This window comes from Bubalus kerabau, chromosome 12 (assembly GCF_029407905.1).
Source record: "Bubalus kerabau isolate K-KA32 ecotype Philippines breed swamp buffalo chromosome 12, PCC_UOA_SB_1v2, whole genome shotgun sequence".
Lineage (NCBI taxonomy): Eukaryota > Metazoa > Chordata > Mammalia > Artiodactyla > Bovidae > Bubalus > Bubalus kerabau.
Genome location: NC_073635.1, coordinates 24700658 through 24728259, shown reverse-complemented (window position 1 = coordinate 24728259; position 27602 = coordinate 24700658). Strand labels below are relative to the sequence as shown.

The window sequence follows — 27602 nt, the reverse complement described above, 5'->3', positions numbered from 1 at the left end:
GATTCCTGGGAGTATGAAATGGCAACCTACTTTAGTGTTCTTGCCTGGAGAATCCCATGGGCAGAGGAGCCTGGTGGGCTACAGTCCATGGGGTCGCAAAGAATCGGTCATGACTGAGCATGCACACAGCACAAGAGGTGTGAGGACCATATCTGTCAGCAGCCACCTACCACTCCTGCCCACGCCTGCACAAAGAGAACACTGGGAAGAAGGGACCAGTGAGCCATTAACTCAGGGCACTCCAGTTGGGTGCCAGTTAGGAAAGCCAGAGGAAGAGATGGGAGTGGTCTCATCAGCACCACCCCCTTCCTCAGTCAAGTGAGGGACATTCCAAGACAATCCCTCATAAAGATGGGGGATTTCTAAAAGGGCAAGATAGCGTCTTAATCCCTGCTGGGGCATCTTCCCAAACCCTTGGCTTGCTCATCTCTCCCTGGGTCTAGGACTTCAGGGAAAACAGATAAACAATAGGACTCATCAGTTGGGCAGCTGGCAGCAGCCTGACTTCCTACCAGGAGAGGGAGCAGGGTTTGGAATCTCTTGGGGAGTCGGCACGTACCACAGGAAGAAACCAGGCTTTTGCCAACTTGCTCTCTTGTCCTTGTTAGGGTCACAGGACTCCTAAAGGGACTACGAGAGTTTACCAACTGGAAGATGTCAGGAAGAGCTGGATCTTGGAGAACTATGTATACAGGGCCATCTGAGGAATGCTCATGGACCCATCAGGAGAGTCAGAGGGTCAAGACCTGTCATATAGGCTACTCAGGATCAGCTAGACATGCAGACAACCAACAAGGAAAGAGCTGTGGCCAGGATACCAGGGAGGCAAAGGAGACTTTGAACAAACATTTTCTGCCATCCTTCTCACCTGCAGAAACCAAGGAAGGGGGAGAATAGAAAAAGCCTAGGTCCCTCCAGTGTTGGGCTTGAAGGACGAGCAAAAAAATCAGTGTTTTCAGGTCCTTTGAGCCCTGTGTTAAGCCTTTGTTGGGAAGAGAACTTTAAAATGATGGTAAGATTCATGTTTTAAAGTGAACTGGGACTACTTTTTAATAACTCAAAATTTCAGGAAATTGATGAATATCACCTAGACATACGGTTAAGGGAAACGGAAAAGATATTTAATGTAGGGTGTTGGGGAGAGTGGTTGGAAGAAGTAAAACCATAGGTGTTTAGAATCTAATGAGTCTCAATTCCTCCCTAAAGCTGAAATCTGAAATTTTAAAAAGTCTGCATAAAATTTGACTCCTAGAATTGTTCCTTAATATTTTTGTGTTTAAAGACCTCTGAAATTTCTGAATCAGTCAACAGAGGGGAGAATTCAAAATCTGAACTTTTCATAAAAATTCATCTATTACAATTATAGTCAGCATAGTTAGTCAGTTAGTTTAGTCACTCAGTCGTGTTCAACCCTTTGCGACCCCATGAATCGCAGCATGCCAGGCCTCCCTGTCCATCACCAACTCCCAGAGTTCACTCAAACTCATGTCCATCGAGTCCGTGATGCCATCCAGCCATCTCATCTTCTGTTGTCCCCTTCTCCTCCTGCCCCCAATCCTTCCCAGCATCAGGGTCTTTTCCAATGAGTCAACTCTTCGCATGAGGTGGCCAAAGTACTGGAGTTTCAGCTTTAGCATCATTCCTTCCAAAGAAATCCCAGGGCTGATCTCCTTCAGAATGGACTGGTTGGATCTCCTTGCAGTCCAAGGGACTCTCAAGAGTCTTCTCCAACACCACAGTTCAAAAGCATCAATTCTTCGGTGCTCAACTTTCTTCACAGTCCAACTCTCACATCCATACATGACCACTGGGAAAACCATAGCCTTGACTAGACGGAGCTTTGTTGGTATCTAGGTTGGTCATAACTTTCCTTCCAAGGAGTAAGCGTCTTTTAATTTCATGGCTGCAATCGCCATCTGCAGTGATTTTGGAGCCCCTCCAAAATAAAGTCTGACACTGCTTCCACTGTTTCCCCATCTACTTCCCGTGAAGTGATGGGACCAGATGCCATGATTTTAGTTTTCTGAATAGTCAGCATACCACACACTTCAAAAAAATATCAATTTAAAAGGACAGTCAATAATTAAATATGCTTAGTTTGAAGGCATCTAAAAATGCTTAAATTAGTATAGTTTTGATATCATCAGTTCAACATTTAGATAAAAAAATCAGGAATATACAGTTAAGAAAGTACATGTTTTGAAACTGTGCCAAAGAACAATAACATGTTAGTTTCAGATTAAGATGTAAAAAATGTAGAACTTTAGAATTCTAGCTTGTCTGTTTATGACACAAATGTAATTTAAAAATCAAGTAAAATGTTTCTGTCAATGCAGTATTAGACGTTTTATAGGATTTGTGTTTAATTTAAAATTTTTCATGATAACTAAAGCATTAGATATTTATATAGCTGGAAAAACAATAAATATTCCTCATCACCTTTTCAATTAGTGACAGTAGTCACTTAATAAATATTTTCTAATGAGTGGTTACTGATTTTTTCACTATGAAAATGATCACATTTCACTTACAGTAAAATACTATTTTTAAAACAATTATGTACAAAAAAAATCTATATCTTTACATTTCCTGAAAACTCCCTACACACACATACATACATACATAAACCAATGAAAGATTTAAAAATAGATAACTAATGAGAACCTATTACATAGCACAGGAAGCTTTACTCAATGCTGTGTAGTCTAAATGGGAAGGAAATCCAAAAAAGAGGGGGAGCTATGTATACATATAGCTGACAGTTGATTCACTTTGCTGTATGGCAGGAAATAACACACCATTGTAAAGCAACTAAACTCCAACAAAAATTAAAAAAAATTAACGATATCCCTGGAAGCTAGGAAATTTAACTTCAGGACTTAGCAAGTGAACATGGAAACTAAAAAACAAACAGCTCAAGGTCACAGCCAAGGACTTTGTTCTTTCTTTCCAGAATAGATTGCTTCGGTCAGTGCTAGGGAACCACTTATAATGCACAGGTTTTCGAATAGTGGTGGGCTGTGGAGATGGAAATACAAGTAATGCTGATGTGATAGTGATAAATTTGCTATATTAACAAGCATGACCTTCAATAGTGAATTATATCAAGTGTATATCTTAAAGAGTTTATATATCTTTTAAAGTGTATATCTTTAAAAGATCAGAAACATGGTCCTCTCAGATTTGATCTGTGTAAAGACTTAAGTTAGCAAACAGAGGCAGAGAAAGTAGGGGAAAATGTCTATATTTGGAAACTGGAGTTCCTGGACTATTTTTGACTCTTTGAATTCTACTTCTGATACTCTAGTGGCTCAGCTGGTAAAGAATCCGCCTGCAATGTGGGAGACCTGGGTTCGATCCCTGGGTTGGGAAGATCCCATACAGAAGGGAATGGCTGCTACTGCTAAGTCACTTCAGTCGTGTCCAACTCTGTGCGACCCCATAGACAGCAGGGATTCTCCAGGCAAGAACACTGGAGTGGGTTGCCATTTCCTTCCCCAATGCATGAAAGTGAAAAGTGAAAGTGAAGTTGCTCAGTCGTGTCTGACCCTCAGAGACCCCATGGACTGCAGCCTACCAGGCTCCTCCATCCATGGGATTTTCATTCCATTATTCTGGCTTGCAGAATTCCATGGACTATATAGTCCATGGGGTCACCAAGAGTCTGAGACAACTGAGAGACTTTCACTTTCACTTTCTCACACTCCAAGGGCAGAGGAGGATAAAGAGGATCAAGAAAGCTCTGGAGTTAGACTACCTAGAGTTTGAATGTGCTGTGCTGCTCGGTGGCTTCAGTCATGTCTGATTCTTTGCAACCCCATGGACTGTAGCACACCAGGCTTCTCTGTCCATGGGATTCTCCAGGCAAGAATACTGGAGTGGGTGGCCATGCCCTCCTCCCGGGGATCTTCCCGACCCAGGGATTGAAGCCGCAGCTCCAGCATCAGAGGCAGATTCTTTACTGCTGAGCCACAGGGGAAGCCCAGAGTTCGAATGTAGTATCTATCATTTGTCAGCTCCTTGATCCTGGGAAAGTTATCTAACTTTTCTCAACCAATTTCCTCTCTGAGAAATGAGATACTATTAATAACATCATTCATAATTACTAAATGAGGTGGAGTGACTATGAAGTTCAAATGAGATCTTATATTTTAATCACTTAGCACAGTGCCTAATTTTTTGGTTTCTACTGTTATTATCACCATTACTACTGTTACTATTATATTATCATTATTCTGAACTAATTGAAACCACTTACACCTTCCCCGTAGTCTTTTACTCTGACCCTCATTCATTTCCAAGTACTCCTCTTTTCCCATCTTTTCCTTTCTTTCCTTGAACCATCAGAACCACGTTGTCAAACATTCTCCCAAGTCCTGTAGATTTCACCTGTTGGTGCATCAATTTCTATTGTATGTGTGACCCAAAGGACTTAATTTTCTCTCCAATAAAGAAGTCATTTGGTCAGCAATAGAATGTGCACAAATAACAATTTACATGTATGTGAATTTGTTTGAGATTTTGCTGTGTTACTCTTGATAAATCTTGGTAAAGGTGACCTTAAAATTTCTTCCTCACAGTTAAACAGGAAAATGAGGATTCTATGTCCTGTTGCTAAGTCACTTCAGTCGTGTTCGACTCTGTGCGACCCCATAGACGGCAGCCCACCAGGTTCCTTCATTCCTGGGATTCTCCAGGCAAGAACACTGGAGTGGGGTGCCATTTCCTTCTCCAATGCATGAAAGTGAAAAGTGAAAGTGAAGTCACTCAGTCGTGTCCGACTCTTAGCGACCCCATGGACTGCAGCCTACTAGGCTCCTCCATCCATGGGATTTTCCAGGCAAGAGTACTGGAGTGGTGTGCCATTGCCTTCTCCATTCTATGTCCTACTGCAATGAATATCTGGTTTTCCTGAAAATTAAAATATCCCTTTAAATGAATGAACAGATGTTCTCCAGCTGTGTTTGAGTGTCTCTATGTGTCTGCAGCTAGTTTGATGAGGTAGTTAGAGTACGTTGTGAAGGGACAGAGTGGGGAAAGACTATAGTCTTGTTCCTTATAATTCTGGATTTGGGGGGCTTTTTGAGCAGATAGATAATTCAGGGGAGAGGCTGAAAGTACGAGTATCTGAAGCCATGTGATCTTAATGCCTATTAGAAGATGAAGAAATAGTCATAAGTAATAAAGTATACAGGATTGTTTGTCTCTATGAGTCTTTATCTAGATGCAAATGTGATCACCACTTTTCACATTTTCAATTTGTCAGGCCTTGTTGAAATATTCAGATTTTTAAATATCAACACTTTAAAAGATAAAAATACAAAGTAGATGAGGGAAATAAGAGGCCAATTCTGTTGCAGAAAAATTGTTAAATAAGTATGTATTATAGGCAAGATGTATAATCTGGATATTATGAGCAATCCTTAATTTACGCCTAGAAATTCACTAGAAGCTATTTTTAACAGAGCTCAGATTTCTTCCCCTGATATAACTTTTCCTTGGTTCACCCTTCTCATCAAGCTCAGTGTGCACAGATTTGTGTGCTACATAATTATGGCATATTCTTAAGCATACACATAATAATAAGTCACTTCAGCAGCCATTTCTATTTTCTCATTGGAAACAAGGCACTTCCTGCTTTATTAATATGATAGCTTTCATTAACATTCTACTTCTTTTGTGAAAAATGTTATCAATTTCATAATTTCATTTTGCTAAGATATAACATGTCTGGATATTTCATATATATACACACTTTTTTTGCAGGGGAATAAGCTATGGCAGAAATTTGATTGTTACAATTTAGTTATAATGGATTCTGTGAAAAAATTCAAACTAGTTTTGGGAAGGCTTTAAAAATTAGCATTCATTTTTTTTCACATTTTACTCCATATTATCTCTAGAAACAAGTGACATCTGAGTTAAAACTTCTGCTATAACTTAGATGAATTCTCAAAATATGTATTCTACATATAATATGCTATATTTACCTTGCATTTAAATTCTGTGTAAAAATGACTTTCCCATATGAATATTATATTCATTCCCTTTCCCTAGTATTATTAATACATTGTTAAAATCAAACTCTTAATAAAGTAAGATCCTTGGGATCATGACACAACACAAAATAGAAGTAGCCATGTCTTTAATCTGACCCCAGGCTTCTTTTAATCCATCAAGGTCTTCCCAGTGATACTTTCTCTCTAGACAGTTGAGAAGCATAGCTCTGTTATCAGGCCATAGGCATGCAGGATGAAACTTGTTTAGCATTTTACTCTAGCTCAAATGGGTCATTTGACAATCTGAGAAATATACTGGTGTCCATCTGTCTATAATCTACCTTTTTATTGAGAGAGTTCTAGCTGAATTATCTGATTAGTTTTCTCTGTTGCTTAAAACTGTATATCTCAAGATGACCAGAATCATAAGTTTTATTCTGTATCAGGCTTTTAAATTTCTTTGCTTCATATGCTAAAGTTCATCCTGCAGGAAACATGTGTGAGAAGATCTCTAGAGGTTATTTGACAAGAGAAAAGAAGTGTTGATACAAGAATGTCTGAAGGAAAAATAATTCGAAAAATGTTGCAGGAAATGAGCTACAATTTATCAGTGACACCACGGTGAAAGGACAGAAGGACCATTGTAGATTGTCTTCCGAAGATATCAAACTCAATAGACTTCAATTTATATAGTCAAAAAGATGTTGAACTTCAACAGGAAAGAGAGTGAAAATGACACAGAAACATTATTCTGCCATGCTACTAACACAAGATATCTGGATCTATAACATTGTGTATATCAAATAGAAATTCCTAAGCAAAAACCATACTTCTTCATCCCTTTAAGGATGGATTTGGGAGGATAAACTTTAAAGTTAGAAGAATTCTCTATTTAGAAAAAATGAAAATTTATGATATAAATATATAGAAACAAGGAAAGCAAAAGTCTTTTTGTCAGGGTAAGTGAAACGTGAGGTATCAAAATCATCATTTCCTTTAAACTACTGTATCATAGGTCTGGGAAACATCTGAAAATGGAAGGAAAGAATAGCAAAATGAAAAAATATTTCTTCACAAAGCAAATAGCTCACAGAGGCGACATCAGTTGAAAACCTAAGTTGGTTCAGGAAGACTTGAGAAACTGAAGCAGAGAGCTTCAATCAGTCATTGGGAAAATTAACATGATGAGGGAAACAGTTACAAGCCACAGTCTTATAAGTAAGTCCCTCAGTCTTGTTATTAGAAACTTAGAGCCTTACAATTTAGGGACCATGCAATATATAGTCAGTTACTCAACTTATCAGACAGCAGGACTGAGCAAGGCAATACAGAACGTTCATTAGCATAGTCATCAAATTAAACCGTGCCTTTTATGTCTACCACACTTTTGGTAAAAAGTTAAAGGATCCCTACACTGCTGTCTTAGTCCTCCTCTCTCTATCCTCCCCCTCTCTCCACCAAAGAAAAGATCAATTTTCTCTGCGCTAATAATGATAGGTCCCTAGCACAGGATAGTAGGATAAAATGGGACTTAAACGTTATCACTGTGAATCTTTCGTTTTATTGGTGAAAATACAAAATCCCGAGAGACTGTGACCACCCATAATTTTGCAGTCTCTTAGTGATAGAACTTGGACATGTATTCAAATCCGGTGCTTTTTCTTCTACAGCCAAATAACATGGAGAATATGCCTTATACTCATGAAGCTAGCAAAACGCGTAGAACTCAGTCTCAGATACGAGGCACTCAGAATTCACCAGGCTTGATGAATAATATAACTGTTTTGACAGATCTATTTGAAACAGAAGCATTCTTTTTCTCATGCTCTGCTATTTAAGCAAGATGATCATTCATATGTATTTCTCTTTTATTCTAGAACATCTCTTTTCATCCTAAAAATTCCATATAAATTAACTCACTGCAGTCAGGGTATCTTAAGAAAAGGCTGCCGTTAGCAGCTACTTCTTTTGGTTGTAATTGTAATTCTCACAATTAAATTTATACCTTATTTAACCATTCAGCTGTAATTTGGAGATGATTTCTTCTAGCCAATTTTCATGGAAAATTCTGTTACAAGTTTTGCATGTAGAAGGCAGCCAATGACTGTTTCACTTGTATGAATTATTCAAAGTTTGGAATTTCTACTTTTTATATTATTTACCATTTTCTGATAGTATACACATACGTCATTGGTTGTTTACTATCCATTTCTTCAGTAAAAGTTAACCTTTGTAAAGGGAACGAATATTTTCTTTTCTTGCTTAAAAAATTTTTTTTGTTGTTTCACTATTACCTTGTACAGTCATTACCCCATAGAAAGTACAATACATATTTTCATTGACTCCCTAAAGAAGAGATTAGAAATGCTATATCTACCTATGTTGCATTTTATCTACACCATTTTTCAAAGTGAAGTATTCTGTGTTTCACTTGGGACACCAGGATTTTTAGACATTCAATATGTTACACACAGTGGGAAATTTAACCTCTAAAAGCTTCCTTGCAAATTGTTCCCAAGAAATTTTCTATGAAGGAAACTCAACGAAGAACATACTCCTACTGTGAGATATTTAATTTAAATGGATACAGGGAGGGTCATTTTATACTTAATATCAGTTACTGTGTCAAAATTATTTTTATTCAAAAATACATTTACAGACTATCTAAACCTTCCTTCTAACTTGAGCAAGATCAAACATTATTTCAGATTAAGGCGAATGTACTTAATTTTAAAGTTCACTTTAGAAGGGTTTTTTTATTAGTAATATTTGTAAAACATCAAGTCTTGTTCCTAAGAACTTTTGTTATTGTTAGTACTTACAGTATTTGTAACCTTTAAAAGGCATATCTATCTTGACTCAGACACTTTTTTCCCCTGCCTTTTCCTCATTTTACAGTCTTTCCAGCTATTTTGACAGCTGACCCAAACTGATCTTCTGAGATAGTGAATCATTAAATTTGTCACATATTTTCTAATTACTAGTGCTGACATGGATATGCTACCAGAGAGGTTTAAAATGATGAGCTAAACTGACAAAATGCAATTTCTCAGCAAAACACAGTAGGAGAAGGAGGAATAATTAAAATTAAAATTTTAACCATGGCTACCATAACAGGAGGAAAGGAAAACAAGGTTTTTGTTTTTGAAGTTTTCTACCTTACCATGATTTGTTGCAGATCCAAAACCAATTTCTTTCTTTTGGAAAGAACAGAGATAGGAAGATGTCCTATTGTTTAATTTCCTATTATTCTGATTTACTATGTAGTTTCAAAGATAAACTTAAAGGGGTGGATTTTTAAAAATGGTTATGGTTCCTTTATGTACAGTTCACACTAATTCTTCAGAGTGATTTGTACTTTTAGAAGGCGTATTTGTTAAGAGGACTTCCCAGGTGGCTCAGCAGTAAAGAATCCACCTGCCAATGCAGGAGACTCAGGTTCAATCCCTGGATCAGGAAGTTCCCCTGGAGAAGGAAATGGCAACCCACTCCAGTATTCTTGCCTGGGAAATCCCATGGACAGAGGAACCTGGTAGGCTACAATCCATGGGGTCACAAAAGAGCTGGACACGACTTTCTGACTAAACAGCAACAACAAATTTGTTAAGAAAATTAAAACATTAAAATGATTATTTAATGAGACATTTTGAAAGTCTTTAGAAGACTCCCTTCTCCAGGGGATCTTCTCAACCCAGGGATTGAACCCAGGTCTCCCACATTGCAGGCGGATTCTTTACCAGCTGAGCCACCAAAAGACAAACATCTTCCCCCCGCAAAAAAAAATAACCTCCAAAACAACCCAGAGAATCAGTCACTTCAGGTTTCATAACTATTAAAATCTATAATTCTCAAACCTAAAGTTATGTTTCATAGGTGGCATTTGGAGGCAGGTCCATCACAGCTTGTGAAATCTTCCTTTAGCTTTGGGGATTAGACCTTGGCGCTACAATGGTTGGAACCTGTTTTAAACATACCTGCGTCCCCAACTATAATGAATATTCTTTTCTGAGCAACACAATTCTATGGTAGCAACACGTTTGCATTATAGTTTTCTATAGTATCACATTTACCCAGGACCCACGGTAATATCATCCACTCGACGATGGTTGGTGGTGGACCTTGCCTGTTCAAGTCTGACCTGTCGATGTGCTGAGAGGCAAGCAGGAGCAGGAACAGAAAAGTCAAATAGGACGCTGTGTGGCAGATGAACTTGATAAATGGCTTTCGGATGAAGAGTCCGAGGGGGCTTTTGGGAGCTATAAGGTAGCACACAGAGAAGACGGGGAAAAGGAGTCCTACTATGAAACACGTCACCATCTTCACGGCCCAGTGTCGTCTCCTCCAGCCGGGGAACTCGTCGTACCAGCGAGACGCCAGCAGTTGTTGACAGTTGGGCTGAGCCACGAACTACAGGGAAAAGGAAAGGAAAAAGGGAGAGTCCGGGTTAGGGGCAGGGCTCCAACCCATTGGCAGGAAACCAGTCAAGTTACCAGGTCTGTTCTAAACAATTGTATACTTACACCATCATAAAGGGCTTTAAGCCATTCTGTGGACAAAGTTCACTTACTGAAAATTTTATACCCAAGGCCAAGTGCTGTGTGCTTAGCCAGACACCACAAGGGTCAAGATACTATGGCTATATCTCAGGAAGCAAAAATACAGCCGAGGACTAATAATATCCATAGGATAACCGAACAAAACTGTGTATAAAGATGCCTATGTAAGAATTGTCATATATATATGACATAAAGTAAAAAATGTTATTTAGTGGTAATCTCTTGCTTTGGTGATTATTTTCTGGTTATGACTTTATACTTTTTCCCCCCATTTTTTCCCTCATTGGTGTATTTTCAGTATTTTCTATACTGAACACTACTGTCTTATAATAAAAAGTGAATATACTTTTAATTAGGTTGAGGCAATAAGAAAATCATATAGGAAAGCGTATTAGATGACCAGGATGTAAATCATCATAGCTGAATTGGGAGGAAATTAAGCAAACACCTAACCTAAGTACAATCAATTACCACACACAAAACATTCCCCAAACATGACATCGCTTTTATCCTGCCAACATGTTTTTACATAAATCTCACTCTATTTTAATGATGAAGATAGAGGGGGTTATAAGAGGTCTGAAAATGTATTCACGAAGGTTACATATGTATTAATAGTAAATGATGAAATATGCAGGATCTCTTTTTCTGCACGCTATCTTTCTCACTGAGACTGACAGCTAAGCATTATATAAATTCAGAGGAAATTTTTTCTTCCAGAAATCCTTTCCAGTGGTCTATGGGAAAATTTGTATAAGCAGAGAAGAAAGGGGAAGGCAAGGCATGGTGGGAGAAAGAGCAGAGATGCTTGTGAGAAAGTGTTCAGCATGTTTAAAGGATGCTCTGTGGGCACTCCCTATGGACAGTAGCTTGCCAGGCTCCTCTGTCTTTGCCTGTCCTTGCCTAGGATTCTCCAGGCAAGAATACTGGAGTGGGTTGCCATGCCCTCCTCCAAGGATCTTCCCAAACCAGGAATCTAACCCATGTCTCTTATTCATCCTGCATTGGCAGGTGGGCTCTTTACCACTAGCACCACCTGGGAAGTCCACTCTGGATGGTAGTAAAAGCTTTAGTTCCTTGCAAGGGACTCAAGAAAGTTCTGTTTGAATAAAAAATTAGACACACCCTAGAAGCAAAGTGAACACCTGACCCTTTCATAGGACTCTCCTCTTCCCCAATGTCTCTTACTTTTCTTCTTCACTCTTGGACTTCATTAATCTCCTTTAGGAGAACTTTACTTGACCCTGACTTACTCTTCTCTAATGGCAAGCAAGTAAACAGCCATTAGATACTCACAAAGTGGCTTGATGATCATAAACCAAAAGCTGTTTGAAAGTGAGAGATAGGGTGACTGATTCAGTAGTTGAGATGTGCAATATAGGCTGGATGCGAAATGAGTTCTCACGCAATTGTCTCTCTTCATTTTTTTCTTAGCTATAGGGTTCAGCAAAGTATATAGTGGGTAAAGCAACATGTATATAAATTGAATTAAATATATAATAATACATTCAGCAAATACAGCTAAAAAAATAAAAGTGCATTTCTTCAAGACTGACATGCTAGGACTCTTTTCACTATTTTGTAAGCTTCAAGCTCCATAATTAGTAAAGTTAAATGTTATAATCCAAAAATAACTTCTGTTAACCCATGAATTAGCTGGCTTAAAAACTAAGATCATGGCATCCAGTCCCATCACTTCATGGCAAACAGAGGGAGAAGTGGAAGCAGCGACAGATTTTATTTTCTTGGGCTCCAAAATGACGGCAGCCAGTAACTGAAGCCATGAAATTAAAAGATGCTTGCTCCTTGGGAAAAAAAGCTATGATAAACCTAGACAGCATGTTAAAAAATAGAGACATTACTTTGTTGAAAAAGTTTCATATAGCCAAACTATGATTTTTCTAGTAGTTATATATGGATATGAGAGTTGGACCATAAAGAAGGCTGAACGTGGAAGAATTGATGCTTTTGAACTGTGGTGTTGGAGAAGACTCTTGAGACTCCCTTGGACTGCAAGGAGATCCAACCAGTCCATTCTGAAGATCAGCCCTGGGATTTCTTTGGAAGGAATGATGCTAAAGCTGAAACCCCAGTACTTTGGCCACCTCATGCAAAGAGTTGACTCATTGGAAAAGACTCTGATGCTGGAAAAGATTGAAGGCAAAAGGAGAAGGGGGTGGCAGAGGGTGAGATGATTAGATAATATCACTGACTCAATGGACATGGATTATAGCAAACTCCGGGAGATGGTGAAGGACAGAGGAACCTGGAGTGCTGCAGTCCATGGGGTTGAAGAGTCGGACATGACTTAGTGACTGAACAACAACACATTCCTTGTTGATTATTTGGGTCAAAGTCAAGTGTTTGAAAGTCAAATAGAGCTTTATTTGAATATCTGCAGAGGACTGGCAAACAGAGATATAGGTCATTAACAAGTATCACTTTGGGTTAGTTTCTCTTCCCCCAACCCCAATACACACGCATAATCCTTCATGTCAGCGTTTTATAAACAAAGCATCGTCTACCAACTATTTTCTCATATAAACTATTTTCTACAGTGTTCTTCATTAGAATTTAACACAGTTGAAAATGATAGAAGGGAGTTAGTGAAACCTATGGAAAAATGCAAGATATAATGAACAGTTGCTATAACCTCATTAATTCTCAGAAATTGAAGGAACACATAAGGGATTAAGCATGAACAACACATGTCATACAGGCAGAAAAAGTAAAAGAAAGATATGCACTTTGTTTAACAGGGTCTGGTGAATTCTAGGACTCACATACTCTTCCCTTTTTGGCCCAAATTTCATTAGAACATGAGACACCCCAGGGCAATTGAGCAAAATAACTTTATTGGGAGCATTTAAGGTTTGCTTAGATAAATACTTCATTGCCTAATACATAAAAACAGACCATGTTAAATTACCTAGAAAACGCAAATCATTTAATTTTTAATAGAACACCTGTCATTGTCAGGCGCTGGATTAGCCTTAATCGTTACTAGTGCTTCTTCTTAAAAGATCTGTTTCTTTAATTATTGGAAAGTACATATCTGTGCTTAGTAAATGAATAGTGTGCTCAGTTTTTTACTAAACACCGATGCAGTGAGGTTTACAGAGAGGTAAAGAACAGAGACAGGACAATATCAGAAGAGTAGGAGTGAGTGTGTGTAATCCACGTTTCCCAAGATGTGGATGTCATTTGGCTACAAATCTGTTCTAATTTTAGGATTGAAACAACCACAGAAGTATTCCTAAGAATCTCTGTAAATCTAAATATTCTCATAATGATCTGACACCCTCTTTCTTCTACACTTGTTTGTTGCATGTCTACACTAGGATTTTCCAAATTACACCCCACTTATTAATAGACTTTTCCATGAAAAGTGTTACCAACGTAAATATTAAGAGAATTAAAATTTTATATCACAAAAATTTTCACTGTATTTAGTTGCTAAGTGGATTGAAAGCTATCATTTATCTCACGTGTCCCCATATCCCTTTCTTCCTTCTTTCCTTCTGTTCTTTGCTTCCTTCCCAGATGCTTCCTTCTTTGCACTTTTTCTTTGTCCCCTCCTTCCTGTCTTTCTCTCTTTTTCCCCACCCCCTTGACTCTTGGTTTCCTTGGGTTATTTGAAACTACTCAGCTTTACAGCCCAAGTGGCGCTAGTGGTAAAGAACCTGCCTGTCAGTGCAGGAGACATAATAGACTGGGGTTCAATCCCTGGGTGGCGAAGATCCCCTGGAGGAGGGCACAACAACCCACTCCAGTATTCTTGCCTGGGAAATCCCAGGGACAGAGGACTCTGGTAGGCTTTGGTCCAAAGGGTCACAAAGAGTCAGATATAACTGAAGTGACTTAGCATCACAGCATTACGCCAACCCATTTGAAGGACACTCTTAGAGGTGGCCACTCCATCCCTGTGACACCTGCCATTGGTCCAGTCCAGCAAAGCCTCTCCAGGTGGACCCTCGCATTGCCTGCCCAGAGTGTACAGATCCTCCTCCTCTACTCCATCTCTCTCCTGCACAGGGAGTAATGGGAACCAACCTCTCAGCACCATCCCGGGGCTGGGGGTAGTAGGGTGTTTTTGAAACCCACAACGTTACAACCCCTTCTCACTCTACAGTTGTTGGCCAAGTCTTAAGCAATTCTATCATGTTAAAATTCATATTAAAACATGATAGATATTCATATTTGTGCCATGAATTTATAAAAGACACATTAAAAAAGAAAATATCTCCTATCCCTCTCTTCCTATAACTTAAGAAGAAAGTTAAAAAAACTCCTAATCTCATGATTATTTATAAAATTGTTGAATCATGGTATTTTAAATATTGAAGAAACTGTGAAGATTACTGATCTTACCTTATTTTTACAAATAAAGTGAATTCCAGTATCAATGATTTAACAACAACTCTACAAGGGACTTCCTTGTTTGTCCAGTGGTTAAGACTCTGCACTTCCACTGCAACGAGCAGAGGTTCCATCCCTGGTCAGGGAACTAAGATCCCAGATGATGCAAGGCACAGTGCATCCCACTCCCCCAAAAATAGCCTGTGGCTAAAAGAATAAAAACAACTACTCAAAATACTAAAACACCACAAGCCAAAAAGAAAACAAATGAAAAATTATGAGAGAAAGAAGACAAAGCTTCACAGACAAACAAACACACAGAAACCCAAACAACCAAGAAATCTCACTATTATTGGAGAGAAATTAAAATATTAATTGAGTATGGACAAAATAAATAGAAACAAATTCAAAAATTAATAGAGCTCTGATAATTAAAATAACTATGCATCAGATTTGCTATTTATTTTTTTCTTCATCTTTTTTGGTTTTTCAACATATTTTTTCATTTTAAAATATTGTGTCCAAAGTTCAGACACTGACCCAATTCTCCTAACAAGCAAGATCTAGATTCTGGAAACAACCAACCTGGCAGCTTAATGCATCTTAACTCAGTCAGGTAGCTACATGAGAGTTTCAACTGGCTGTTGGACAATTATAAAGAGAGTTGAAACTTTGGTGTTGAATGAATTACAGCAATTTATGTAAGGATTTAAAAGTCTCACAAATTCATGTACATGTCAGTTTCCCCTGGGTCTTACAATTTATTTCTTAGAATTTCACAGATAATCTATATCCTTTGGAGTTTTATTTCCTCCGTAGAGAGGAATGTTTTATTTCTTCTGCCCAGGAATATTTTTTGACAACTCATTTTGTAAAGTTGATAACAAGGCTTAAGAATGCTTTGTAGGCAGAAAGCTTCAGGAAATTATTTTCTCGATACTTGAAAACCCTTTCTTTCTTTTACTTCTGGCTTTTATTCCCTTCATAACTGCCGATGACCCTTAACTGTCTGAGTCTTCCTCTTTTTCTAGAGATAGCTTGAGTTGTGTTCCTAATTAAAACAATTCTCTAGTCTCCCCAAGGATGTTCATAACTAATCACCCTCCTACTTCATTATTCAAAGCATCCTTTTCACCTGGTCCTCCCTAGTTTGAGTCAACCATATTATGCATCATCTATGAGTTGGACATTGGCTAGACAAGTGGGAAAGGACCAAGATCTTTAAGAACCAGATACATCTGTCTTCTAGGATCTCAAAATATGATGGGGACTGACCATGTGACTGGGTAACTTAATACAGAGCATCATATGACTTGTGAGAAAAGAGATTGAATGCATAGGAGGAATTATGTCTAACATGAAATAGGGGAAATTGAAGAACAGAGGTAGAATTGATTAGTTAAGCCTGAGATAATAGGTAGAATTATGGGGGGGGGGGCAGTTTTCAAAAGATTTATTAAAAATGCAATAGTGCATGGGTTAAAGTCAGGTGGTATGATCTTTTTCTCTTGTACCACTGTGGCTACAGATTTAATTTCATTTACAGATGACCTGCATCCATGAAATTAAAAGACGCTTGCTCCTTGAAAAAAATGTTATGACCAACCTAGACAGCATACTAAAAAGCAGAGACATTACTTTGCCAACAAAGGTCCATCTAGTCAAAGCTTTTGTTTTTTCAGTAGTCATGTATGGATGTGAGAGCTGGACTATAAAGAAAGCTGAGCACTGAAGAACTGATGCTTTTGAATTGTGGTGCTGGAGAAGACTCTTGAGAGTCCCTTGGACTACAACGAGATCCAACCAGTCCATCCTAAAGGAAATCAGTCCTGAATATTCATTGGAAGGATGATGCTGAAGCTGAAACTCCAATATTCTGGCCACCTGATGCGAAGAACTGACTCATTAGAAAAGACCCTGATGCTGGGAAAGATTGAAGGCAGGAAGAGAAGGGGATGACAGAGGATGAGATGGTTGGATGGCATCAGTTTGAGTAAACTCTGGGAGTTTGTGATGGACAGGGAAGCCTGGTGTGCTGCAGTCCATGGGGTGGCAAAGAGTCGGATATGACTGAGCAACTGAACTAAACTGAACAGATGACCCCAAAAATCTACTTTTGAGCTCTTCGAGGCCCTCCTTGCTTCCTTGATATAACCTGACATCTAGTTTCTAATAATCTGAAGTTTGGTGATAAGTCTTTGTTTTCCTGATCCAGATGTTTCATAATTTGATTCATATTTTACACGAATGATAAAAATTAAATAAACTATTTAGGTTGAGTTGAGAGAGCAGAAGAGTAAGAAGATGGAAATATGTGAAAGAAAGATTGTTTTGCAGATTGGCTGTGTTTCCTTGGAGGTAACCTGGTTGGGCTAACTCCAGGATACTATGCAAGGTTTAAAAAGCATCAAAGAAACAAAATAGTAGTTGCATAAAGTGGGGCAATGAATTTTGATAGGCACAGCTTGGTAGGTGGATAATTTTAGTTCAGATTTAGAGAATATCATGTTAAAATCTAGAGGATGGAGATAAGTGTGTTCAGATGAGCGACCTCATGTTCTAGAAGGTTATATTCAATGATGAATATGCTAGAGATAGAGTAGAAAAGGATATTTCAGCCATAGCTTAGGATACAGACAAAAATGTTTACTGAAACATCTCCAGTCTAGGTCCTTGCTGCTCAGTGGCGGCTGAGGACAGTAACACGAGAGATGACTGTACAATCACTTATAGTCTTATACACAAATATATGATATTTATTCACTTTCATTGTATTACAGAGTATTGAAATTATGCCAATTTTTATATGTGCTCATATTATATAAACTAAGTTTAATGAATGACAAAATAAGAACTTTAAAAAAAGAGTTCTATACAAAACTTATACTCACAAGATCATAATTAAAGCATGCACGCAGGCAGGCTGTTGCTTTGTTGTGTCCAGCTCTTTGTGACCCTATGAACCCTAGCCCGCCAGGCTCCTCTATCCATGGGCTTCTCCAGGGAAGAACACTGGAGTGGGTTGCCATGTCCTCCTCCAGGGGATCGTCCCAACCATGGATTGAACCCACGTCTCTTACATCTCCTGTATTGGCAGGTGGGTTCTTTACCACCAGGGCCATCTGGGAAGCCCCTAATTCGAGCACAGGGAATGCCAATAAAATAACTAGTTGACTAATTTAATTTTTATCAGCTTCATTTAAAAAAAATAAGAACGTCAATGAAGGCTTAATTATATCTGAGAAGACATTGGCTAAGAAGCCTGAGATTAGTCAAGAAGACTGATAAACTTCAAGCTGTATCCCCCACAGGACACTGGTCAACAACCTCCTGACTCTGTCAAGTTCAAAAAAATCTCTGCAGTCATCAGATCGCCTGATAACTTGCTTTGCACATGCATGTCAAATTCGGGTTTGCAGATTGGAATTCAGTGACTAACTGAGAACATTATTCCTAGGGCACCACTTCTGAAGTCTACACATCCAGAAGGGAAGACGACAGTGACATTCCATCTGACAGTGCTGGTGAGGCGGGGGCAGGATTGAACTTCTTAAATCATTTCTGGGCTGAAATTCAAAATTGGTTTGGCAACTGAGCTGGGCTGATGAGTGGGCAATAGCGGGAAGATGAAAATGCAGAGACAAAGGAAATAAGGTGGGAGGTGATAAACCCAACATTGAGTACATTAAATTATTGAACTTGACAAACAAACAAAATGAGGTTTTGGTAGTGGGAAGGCAGAATCAATAGATATTGTTAATTCTCTGGAAATCACAAAGGGCAGAGGTCAGTAGAAATTCCACCTCTATTCACCGGCAGCCTCGTCAGGATGCCCATGAAGAACTGTTTTAAGCTATCTTGGAAAACAGAGGAAAAACTGCCAGTCATTTCTAGCTGGCTACCTAGATGTTTTCATAAAAATGAAGGGAGATGTGGAGGCAAAAAATTATACAGTTATGAAGGGACCACCATTTACCTGTTGAATCATGTAGGTGAATCATAGGTGAGAATGGTCGAATGGAAAACAGAAGTTAGGTCCTGATCTTGGCCAGCTGTCAACGGGCTGGTTTTCCACTCTGATGAGCCACTGACAGTTTCTGCACAGATAAGCAACAGCTCAGAAAGAGTGGTCCCTTCTTAGTCTCCTGGAGACTAAACTATTAGCTTATTGGGGACTAAACTGTGCTCTATTATCTTCCAAGAATCCAGGAGGGAAAAAAGTGACATGATGGGAATGAGTACTATTTGTTCTTTTGACACGAAAGGCTATAGTCACTCTTCTTTTCCCTTTTCTATCCCTTTCCACATAATTTCAAGACCAACTATTTCTTAGGAAAAAAAAAATTACCATGATATGTGTTGATAGAAATTTGGAGAAAATGGAGCTCTCATACACTGGCCATAAAAATACAAATGGTCAACAACTTTGGAAAACAGTTTGGAAAACAGTTCATTAAAAAATAAAAAACATACATTACCATACGATTGGTTTATTTCAATACCAGGCATTTCTCCAAGAGAAAGGAAGACGTATGGCCACACAAATACTAGTACTCAAGTATCACAGTAGCTTTGTTTTTTAATAGCCCCAAATAAGAATAATTCAAATTTTCATCAGCCAGTGGATGGATAAACAAAATGTGGTGTATCCAGGCTGTAATGTACAATGTGATAAATATAATTCATATGGCTGTATGTCATATATGAACAAACAATGGTAAGAGGTAAATCCTAAGAGTTCTTATCACAAAAATCTTTTCTATTTCTTAATTTTGTATCTATTTGAGATGACTGATGTTCCCTAAACTAACTGTGAGCATCATTTCATGGTGTATGGAGGTCAAACCATTACGCCATAAGGGCTTTGCAGGTGACTCAGTGGTAAAGAATCCACCTGCCAATGCAGGAGGTGCAAGGGATGCGGGTTTGGTCCCTGGGTTGAGAAGATTCCCCTGGAGTAGGAAATGGGACCCATTCCAGTATTCTTGCCTGGAAAATTCCATGGACAGAGGAGCCTGGCGGGCTCCATACAGTTCATAAGGTCACAAAGAGTCAGACACAACAGCATGCATGCTTCGCGCTATCCTCATGAGATACTATCATAACATCAGATATCATTATTTCAGGCTTACACTAGGAAAAAAAAGTGGTCTACTTTTTGCTAAAACCTATTAGCTTCTGAGTTCTTTCTCCATCTAACCTATGTACCATTCTCCTGAGATGATGGGCCTCGCAAAATGCAAATTGAACTGTGTCTCTTTCTCTATTAAAAGTCTATACTGTCATTTCACAGTCTCCAGGAAAATGTTTCAGGTTCATATAAAGCCTGCCAGGCCCTGAGCTCCTTTGCCATAAGGCTGCTTTCCTCCATTCTTGCATATTTATACTGTAGGCACACATTCAAACTCTTCAGAGTGCTCTGATCATGTCTGTACCTTTCTTCCTGTTTTAGTAGCAATATATGCTGATATTTTGCCTAATATTATCCATGTCCTATTTCTTCACAGTGAATTCCTCATGGGTCTTTCAGCTCAGCTTCATTCACCTGATTATTCTTACAGTCAACTCTTTTTCTCAGTATTCATATTGTTCCTTGAGTATACACTTACAATCACACTTACTCCTCATATCTCCTGCATTTTAATTATGGGCTGCAGTGAGCTACTTGAGAAGGGTCTGTCATTTTTCATCACTTGATCCTTCGCACCAGTGCCTGGTCCCACAATGTCAATGAACATTTACTCAATTGAATTAAATGCTGAACATAGCTCAGGACTTGTGAGTCCATTTAATTAAGCACTAACCACTCATGTAAGTTCCCCAGCAAAGCCTGGTTGAAATCATTAGCCTCAATATTAAGAAGGGCACTGTATATTCGTATGCTTCTTTCCAAAAATTACAAAATTAGCTGCTTCTCTTTCTTCTGAATATAACATTAATTAGTCCAGGCTGCTCCCTAGGAGATCCATGGTGCTGCTTGAATATAGGAGAAGAAAATGCTTTGGTCTAGGTTACATGTCAGTGCTTAGAAGCCATTGAAAATCAAGTTGTTCTTGGAAAATACATCTTTACAAGGAGTAGAGAGGCAGAATATTTCAAGAAGTTGCCAAGGAAATATATTTCAGAGGAATATAATTCAATTCCATGAGTTCAATGAAAGAGAGATAAGGACTTGAAGTGGTAAATGTAGTCTTCAGGGTACTGATCTTCTTAATATTGCTTTAAAAAAGATAATATGTGAAACGAGTCACCAGTCCAGGTTCAATGCATGATACAAGGTGCTTGGGGCTGGTGCACTGGGATGACCCAGAGGGATGGTATGGGGAGGGAGGTGGGAGGGGGGTTCACGATGGGGAACACGTGTACACCTGTGGCGGATTCACTTTGATGCATGGCAAAACCAATACAATAAAGTAATTAGCCTTCAATTAAAATAAATAAATTTATATTAAAAAAATAAAAAATATAATAATGATACTCTTTTCTATACCTTGCTCTTTTGTGTAATCAGAAGTATGCATGTCTGATGAAAATTGTAAAGAAAAAAGACAAACCAACCTCAACAAACTCATTTTCTTAACTACAAAGCTATCCATGATGTCCAAACATTGGGAAGAAATGGCAACGTTGGACTTTTATGCAAGAAAATATTGATGTTAAAAATGCATATGTACAAACTACAAAGTTTTAAGAAGCATTTTAATCTCTATACAGAGGATGTTTATTCTTCACTACTCATACAAAAGTGAAGCACTTTAAAAGTAGATTCAAAGTTTTATTCTCCTATCATGAACATTTACCACAACATATAGGATAGGTTAAAGCAAATCTCATATTTTGACTTGGAATTCTCAGAACCTACTATCATTCTGTTCCCAGAAGTAAATATATCCCCAAATTTCATTGCATCAGTTGTAAGCTTTTGTAATACAATCTGTTTGTAAATTGGGGATTGTCTCTAAAAGATTTTCAGTAGTTATCTTTAACTATCACAAGATGTGAACGTTTCCTATGAGAGCACCAGTATCCATTCCAACCTCCCCTCACCGATGCTGCCACAGTACAATTCAGGTGGTCCTATGGATGGTCATCCTACAACTCCTAGTCCGTCTGTGAATGTGGGCATGTCCAAAATTGCACATCTACTTTCCCAGCAGCAGAACCAAGATGTCCCTCTAGTGTTTTTATATTTATATATTTATGTGTGTGTGTCTGTGTGTGCATTACGTCACTTCAGTTTTGTCTCTTTGAGACCCTATGGACTGTAACCTATCAGGCCTCTCTGTCCAGGGGATTCTCCAGGCAATAATACTGGAGTGGGTTGCCATTTCCTCTTCCAGGGGATCTTGCCAACCCAGGGACCAAATCCTAGTTGTCTTCTGTCTCCTGCATTGGCAGGTGGGTTCTTTACCAGTAGTGCCTCCTGGGAAGCCCTATATATTCATACTTATATCTAACTAGCAAGGGCCTGTTTATGAGATGAAAAGAATTCATACACAATGACAGCTAATTGGATTCACCTTAATCTTTCATTTGCATTTCAGTTCAGTTCAGTTCAGTTGCTTAGTCGTGTCCAACTCTTTGTGACCCCATGAATCACAGCACGCCAGGCCTCCCTGTCCATCACCAACTCCCGGAGTTCACTGAGACTCACGTCCATCAAGTCGGTGATGCCATCCAGCCATTTCATCCTCTGTTGTCCCCTTCTCCTCCTGCCCCCAATCCCTCCCAGCATCAGAGTCTTTTCCAATGAGTCAACTCCTCGCATGAGGTAGCCAAAGTATTGGAGTTTCAGCTTCAGCATCAGTCCTTCCAAAGAACACCCAGGACTGATCTCCTTCAGAATGGACTGGTTGGATCTCCTTGCAGTCCAAGGGACTCTCAAGAGTCTTCTCCAACAGCACAGTTCAAAAGCATCAATTCTTTGGCGATCAGCTTTCTTCACAGTCCAACTTTCACATCCATCCATGACCACTGGAAAAACCATAGCCTTGACTAGATGGACCTTTGTTGGAAAAGTAATGTCTCTGCTTTTGAATATGCTGTCTAGGTTGGTCATAACTTTTCTTCCAAGGAGTAAGCGTCTTTTAATTTCATGGCTGCAATCACCATCTGCAGTGATTTTGGAGCCCCCCAAAAATAAAGTCTGACACTGTTTCCACTGTTTCCCCATCTATTTCCCATGAAGTGATGGGACCAGATGCCATGATATTCGCACTTAGGAAATGACAAAAGATAGCAAATGACAGAGATTCGAGTCTCAGAACTGAAGGAACCGTGCCTTTCCACCCTGGGTTCTTCCCACCATGCCGTCTGTGTCCAAGTTTCCTGGTCTAGACTGACTCTGGGAGAAGGAAGGGCGAGCAGTCAGAATGTTTCCAACCTTCAGTACTCGAGTCCTCTCTATCTTATAACAGTGATTAGATTTCCTGGTTCAAACAGACTTGAGAATTTTCCATACTTGTTAGTAAATAGAGTTACAGTCCTGGAAATAATAAAGATGATGATAATTATACCGAATGCCTCATTTTTGTACCTAGACTTTTCAGTGGAAATAAATGAAAGCTATGAGTACGTTTACAACTGCTCAAGAATTCCTTGTAAAATTCTTCCATAGAGGTGGAAAGTCCATTTGATAGCAAGCAGAACCTATCTGCTTCATATCAACTAGACATATTATTGCCAACTGTGAGAAACTATTTAACCACCTCCAAACATTTATAATGTAATTTTTGGTACATCATACAGATGAGGAAGGTAGTCAAAATATTTACTTATATTTCTGTCAGGATAATTTTACTTTACTTAAAACACTGTTGAAAGCTGAAAACAGTATGAACTTATACTAAATTCAGTAAGACTGACACCTCTTCCGGACACTTCTGTTAGGCAACTTATTCCCTAATCCCAAAAGAATTCAAATGTCACAATAGAAATTCAAGACAGGAATGTTTTCATACCCATTTCCAGAATTTAAAAACAGTGAGTAAGGTTATACAAAGCATAATATTTAAATCAAAAGTACTAATATTAGGACCTCATTTATTTAGTTAGTAGAAAGTTAAAGTCCCTCCAAATGACGAAGAAACTCCTTTTTTTCTCTCCTTATAAATAAATAGCATCCAAGTAGTCTCAACCTTCTCAGCACACTGAAGATAGGTTTCTCATTTAGCAAAGTGAAAGTGAAAGTTGCTCAGTCGTGTCCAACTCTTTGTGATTCCATGGACTGTAGCCACCAGGTTACTCTGTTCATGGAATTCTCCAGGCCAGAATACTAGAGTGGGTGGTCTTCCCTTCTCCAGGGGATCTTCCCAACCCAGGGATTGAACCCAGGTCTCCCACATTGCAGGCAGATTCTTTATCAGCTGAGCCACAAGGGAAGCCCAGAAATATTGGAGTGGGTAGCCTATCCCTTCTTCCGCAGATCTTCCTGACCCAAGAATTGAACTGAGGTCTCCTGCACTGCACAGGGATTCTTTACCAACTGAGCTATGAGGAAAGAAACCTTTATGGCTTAATTTCTTGAGACTGACAGTCTCATGACTTCATCTTTAGCACAATATTCTTAATGCTGTGTAAGTTACAAGTTTGTCCAGAGAAGGAAATGTCCTCTTCCAACTGGAGTGAAGTCCAAGGCAAAATTTTCTAGTCCAGGACACTGTGGAGGCAGAAAATGCCCAGCAGGGAAATGTGGGGAGTCTCCCTTGAGACAGTTTTTCACAGTGTCACTGCAGTCTTGGCCTCAAAAAGTACCTAGATGTTTAAAGATTGGGAATATTTTTGAGTTGAAGATCTGGAACATTTATTCATTATCTAAGAGGTGACAATATCTGCTGGTACTAAAGGTCAGAGTCCAGACACTGCCTAATACCCAGAGTTGAAGAGAATTCAAAATATCCCAAAGATCTGTCAGTAACATTGGAAAGATGTCAGATAAGTGCCCAAATACAAATTTCTTGTCCTTGTGAAGAGTATATAGTATAAATTAACATTGAAAAATAATATTACTGATAATTAATAATCATTATAGAATTACTAAATAAGTGAAGAAGGCAAAACTTTGTGAAGCAACTAGGAAATAAAAAATTACATCCTCTTTCATCATTCACTTTTCCTCCTTTCAGATACACATTCAAGCTCCAGAAATCTCCTGTTTTAAACCCTGCCTCCCCGTCATTCAACCACTCTAATCATCACCCCATCTTCTTCTCCGGCCAGGTTTTATTTTGAAAAAGTGATCCAAGGAGCATTCTTCATAATAGTGGATTTCCTCTCTATACTTTTATATCAGCATCAATGATAATACATGATATTATAATTAACTCTATATCAAATAGAAATTGGTATATTTATCTCTGTGTACCCCAATGCCAATTTGATACTATTTATTTCTGTATCTACAGAGTGTTTTGCAGAGTTTCTGGTACCAAGAAGATTCTTAAGATGTATTTTTAGAATGAATGAGTAAATCTGTGAATGGCAACAATAGGAAGACTGTGTCTACTGCTTTCAAGATTGCGTCTATTATTTTATGGTTTCCATTGCTGCCATGTAGCATGGAAGGAGAGGCTGAGTCTAAACATGGGGCTGAATGCTAAAGAAAAAAGGGCAAATAATATGACATTCCTTCTAAAGGAAGTCAAAGGTCTATAGCACAGTATATAACTGGCTTTACTATTCTGTTCTAAGAATTAGGAAGAAAATTATTTTCTTAGTAAATAAACATGATCATGATCTATGGAAAAGTAACTACTTACTTCAATTCCGTGACAAATTAATTACTAATTTTTGACTCTTGCTGGATTATGAGATTTCTATTCTCTTGGTTTATGTAAACATTGACATAAAACATTGATCCCCAGCTCACACATTAAGACATGAACATAAGTGGTGATGGTGACTGTGTTTTAATAGGCAATGCTCGAAGGATAAAGTTAACTAAAAAATGCACAAAACTCCTTTTGGCTGCCAGTTGGAGTTTTAGAAGGAGCTTCTTATTTAGGTCTTCCAGATTATGAGAAAATTAGTTACTGTCCCTACCACAAAAAAAAAAAAAAAAGTAGTTTATAAAATTTTCTTCTCCTTATTTTTCAACTATAGTAGAATTCATTTGATAGTTTTGGTATGGAAATTATTTGTTCTAAAATGAAATGGTATGAAAGTTATTTGTTTTCACATAACAGAGAAGGATACGCTTAGAAATATAAATACCAGGTGATTATTTCATAGCCACATAAACCATTCAGTGGATACATTCTGCATATCAATCATGTTATTTATTCCTTCTGTTAGAAAAATCTTTAGCTGATGACTAACCTTCTTTATAGGTCTTGAAATCTGAGGTGTATCTGACACCTGGATCCTACTCCCATTTGGACAAGCTATATTTCAAGTGCTTAACTGCCTCACGTAGTAGGGAGATTGACAACACAGGTCTGCGTGCTGTGCACTATGCTTAGTCACTCAGTCGTGTCTGACTCTTCTCTCAACCCCATGGACTGTAGCCCGCCAGGCTCCTCTGTCCATGGGAATTCTCCAGCAAGAATATTGGAGTGGGTTGCCATGCCCTCCTCCAGGGGATCTTCTCAACCCAGGGATCAAACACAGGTCTCCTGCATTGCAGGCAGATACTTTACCATCTAAGCCCAAGAATCCTGGAGTGGGTAGCCTATCCCTTCTCCAGGGTATCTGCCCAACCCAGGAATCGAACTGGGGTCTCCTGCATTGCAGGTGGATTCTTTACCAGCTGAGCTATCAGGGAAGCCCAACAAAGGTCTAGTGTTTTTCAAACCATAGACTAGTAGATATCTTTTGAAATTAAAAAAAAACCTTAAAATGGTCACTGAGTTCTGAAGATAGATAGCAGTAATCTTGCAGTTTCAGTGACTCTTAGTAAAAAGTCTGTTCTAGAAGAGAGTGACTGTACCTATTCCTCTGACTGCCATTTTCTCCAAAGGTGACAAGCAGATAGTCAATTCCATTTAATGATTCCTTCACATTTTCCCTTCCATCCCCTAGTGCTACACAGTGTGAAGGATTTGTACTCCTCTCCCCTCTGTATGGGGCTTAACTGGTTGCTCAGTGGTAAAGAACCCACCTGCCAATACAGGAGACTCAGGAGACATTAATTCAATCCCTGTGGCAGGCAGATCCTCTGAAGAAGGAAATGGTAACCCACTCCAGTATTCTTGCCTGGGAAATCCCATGGACAGAGGAGCCTGGCAGGCTATAGTCCATAGGATTGCAAAAAGTCAGACATGACTGAGTGGTTGGACACACGTACACTCTCCTCTCTATAGTCTGTTCCTTGTAGTGCTAAAAAGAGATTGAATAATGAGGATATGCAAGATTTCAGAATTCAGCAACACACCAAAAAGCTCATACAACACAATCAAGTTGGGTTATTTCCAGGGATGCAAGGATTCTTCACTATATGCAAATCAATCAATGTGACACACCATATTAATAAGCTGAAAGAAAAAAACCATAGGATAATCTCAATAGATGCAGAAAAAGCCTTTGACAAAATCCAGCACCCATTTATGATTAAAATTCTTCAAACAATGGGCATAGAAAGAACCTACCTCAACATAGTAAAGTCTATATATGATAAGCCTACAGCAAACATTATTCTCAATGGTGAAAAACTGAAAGCATTCCCCCTAAGATCAGAAACAAGACAAGGGTG

The 27602-nt window shown here is 38.7% G+C and overlaps 1 protein-coding gene across 6 annotated transcripts in view; it reads right to left on the bottom strand.

Moving 5' to 3' along the window:
- TRPC4 (transient receptor potential cation channel subfamily C member 4) overlaps positions 1 to 27602 on the bottom strand; it is a 144439-nt gene that overhangs the window by 44387 nt on the left and 72450 nt on the right. For all 6 annotated transcript variants that reach the window (XM_055541824.1, XM_055541825.1, XM_055541826.1 and 3 more), the window contains one exon: positions 10070 to 10406. In XM_055541824.1, coding sequence (XP_055397799.1) covers positions 10070 to 10406 — 337 coding nt within the window. The remainder of the gene's footprint in view (positions 1 to 10069; positions 10407 to 27602) is intronic.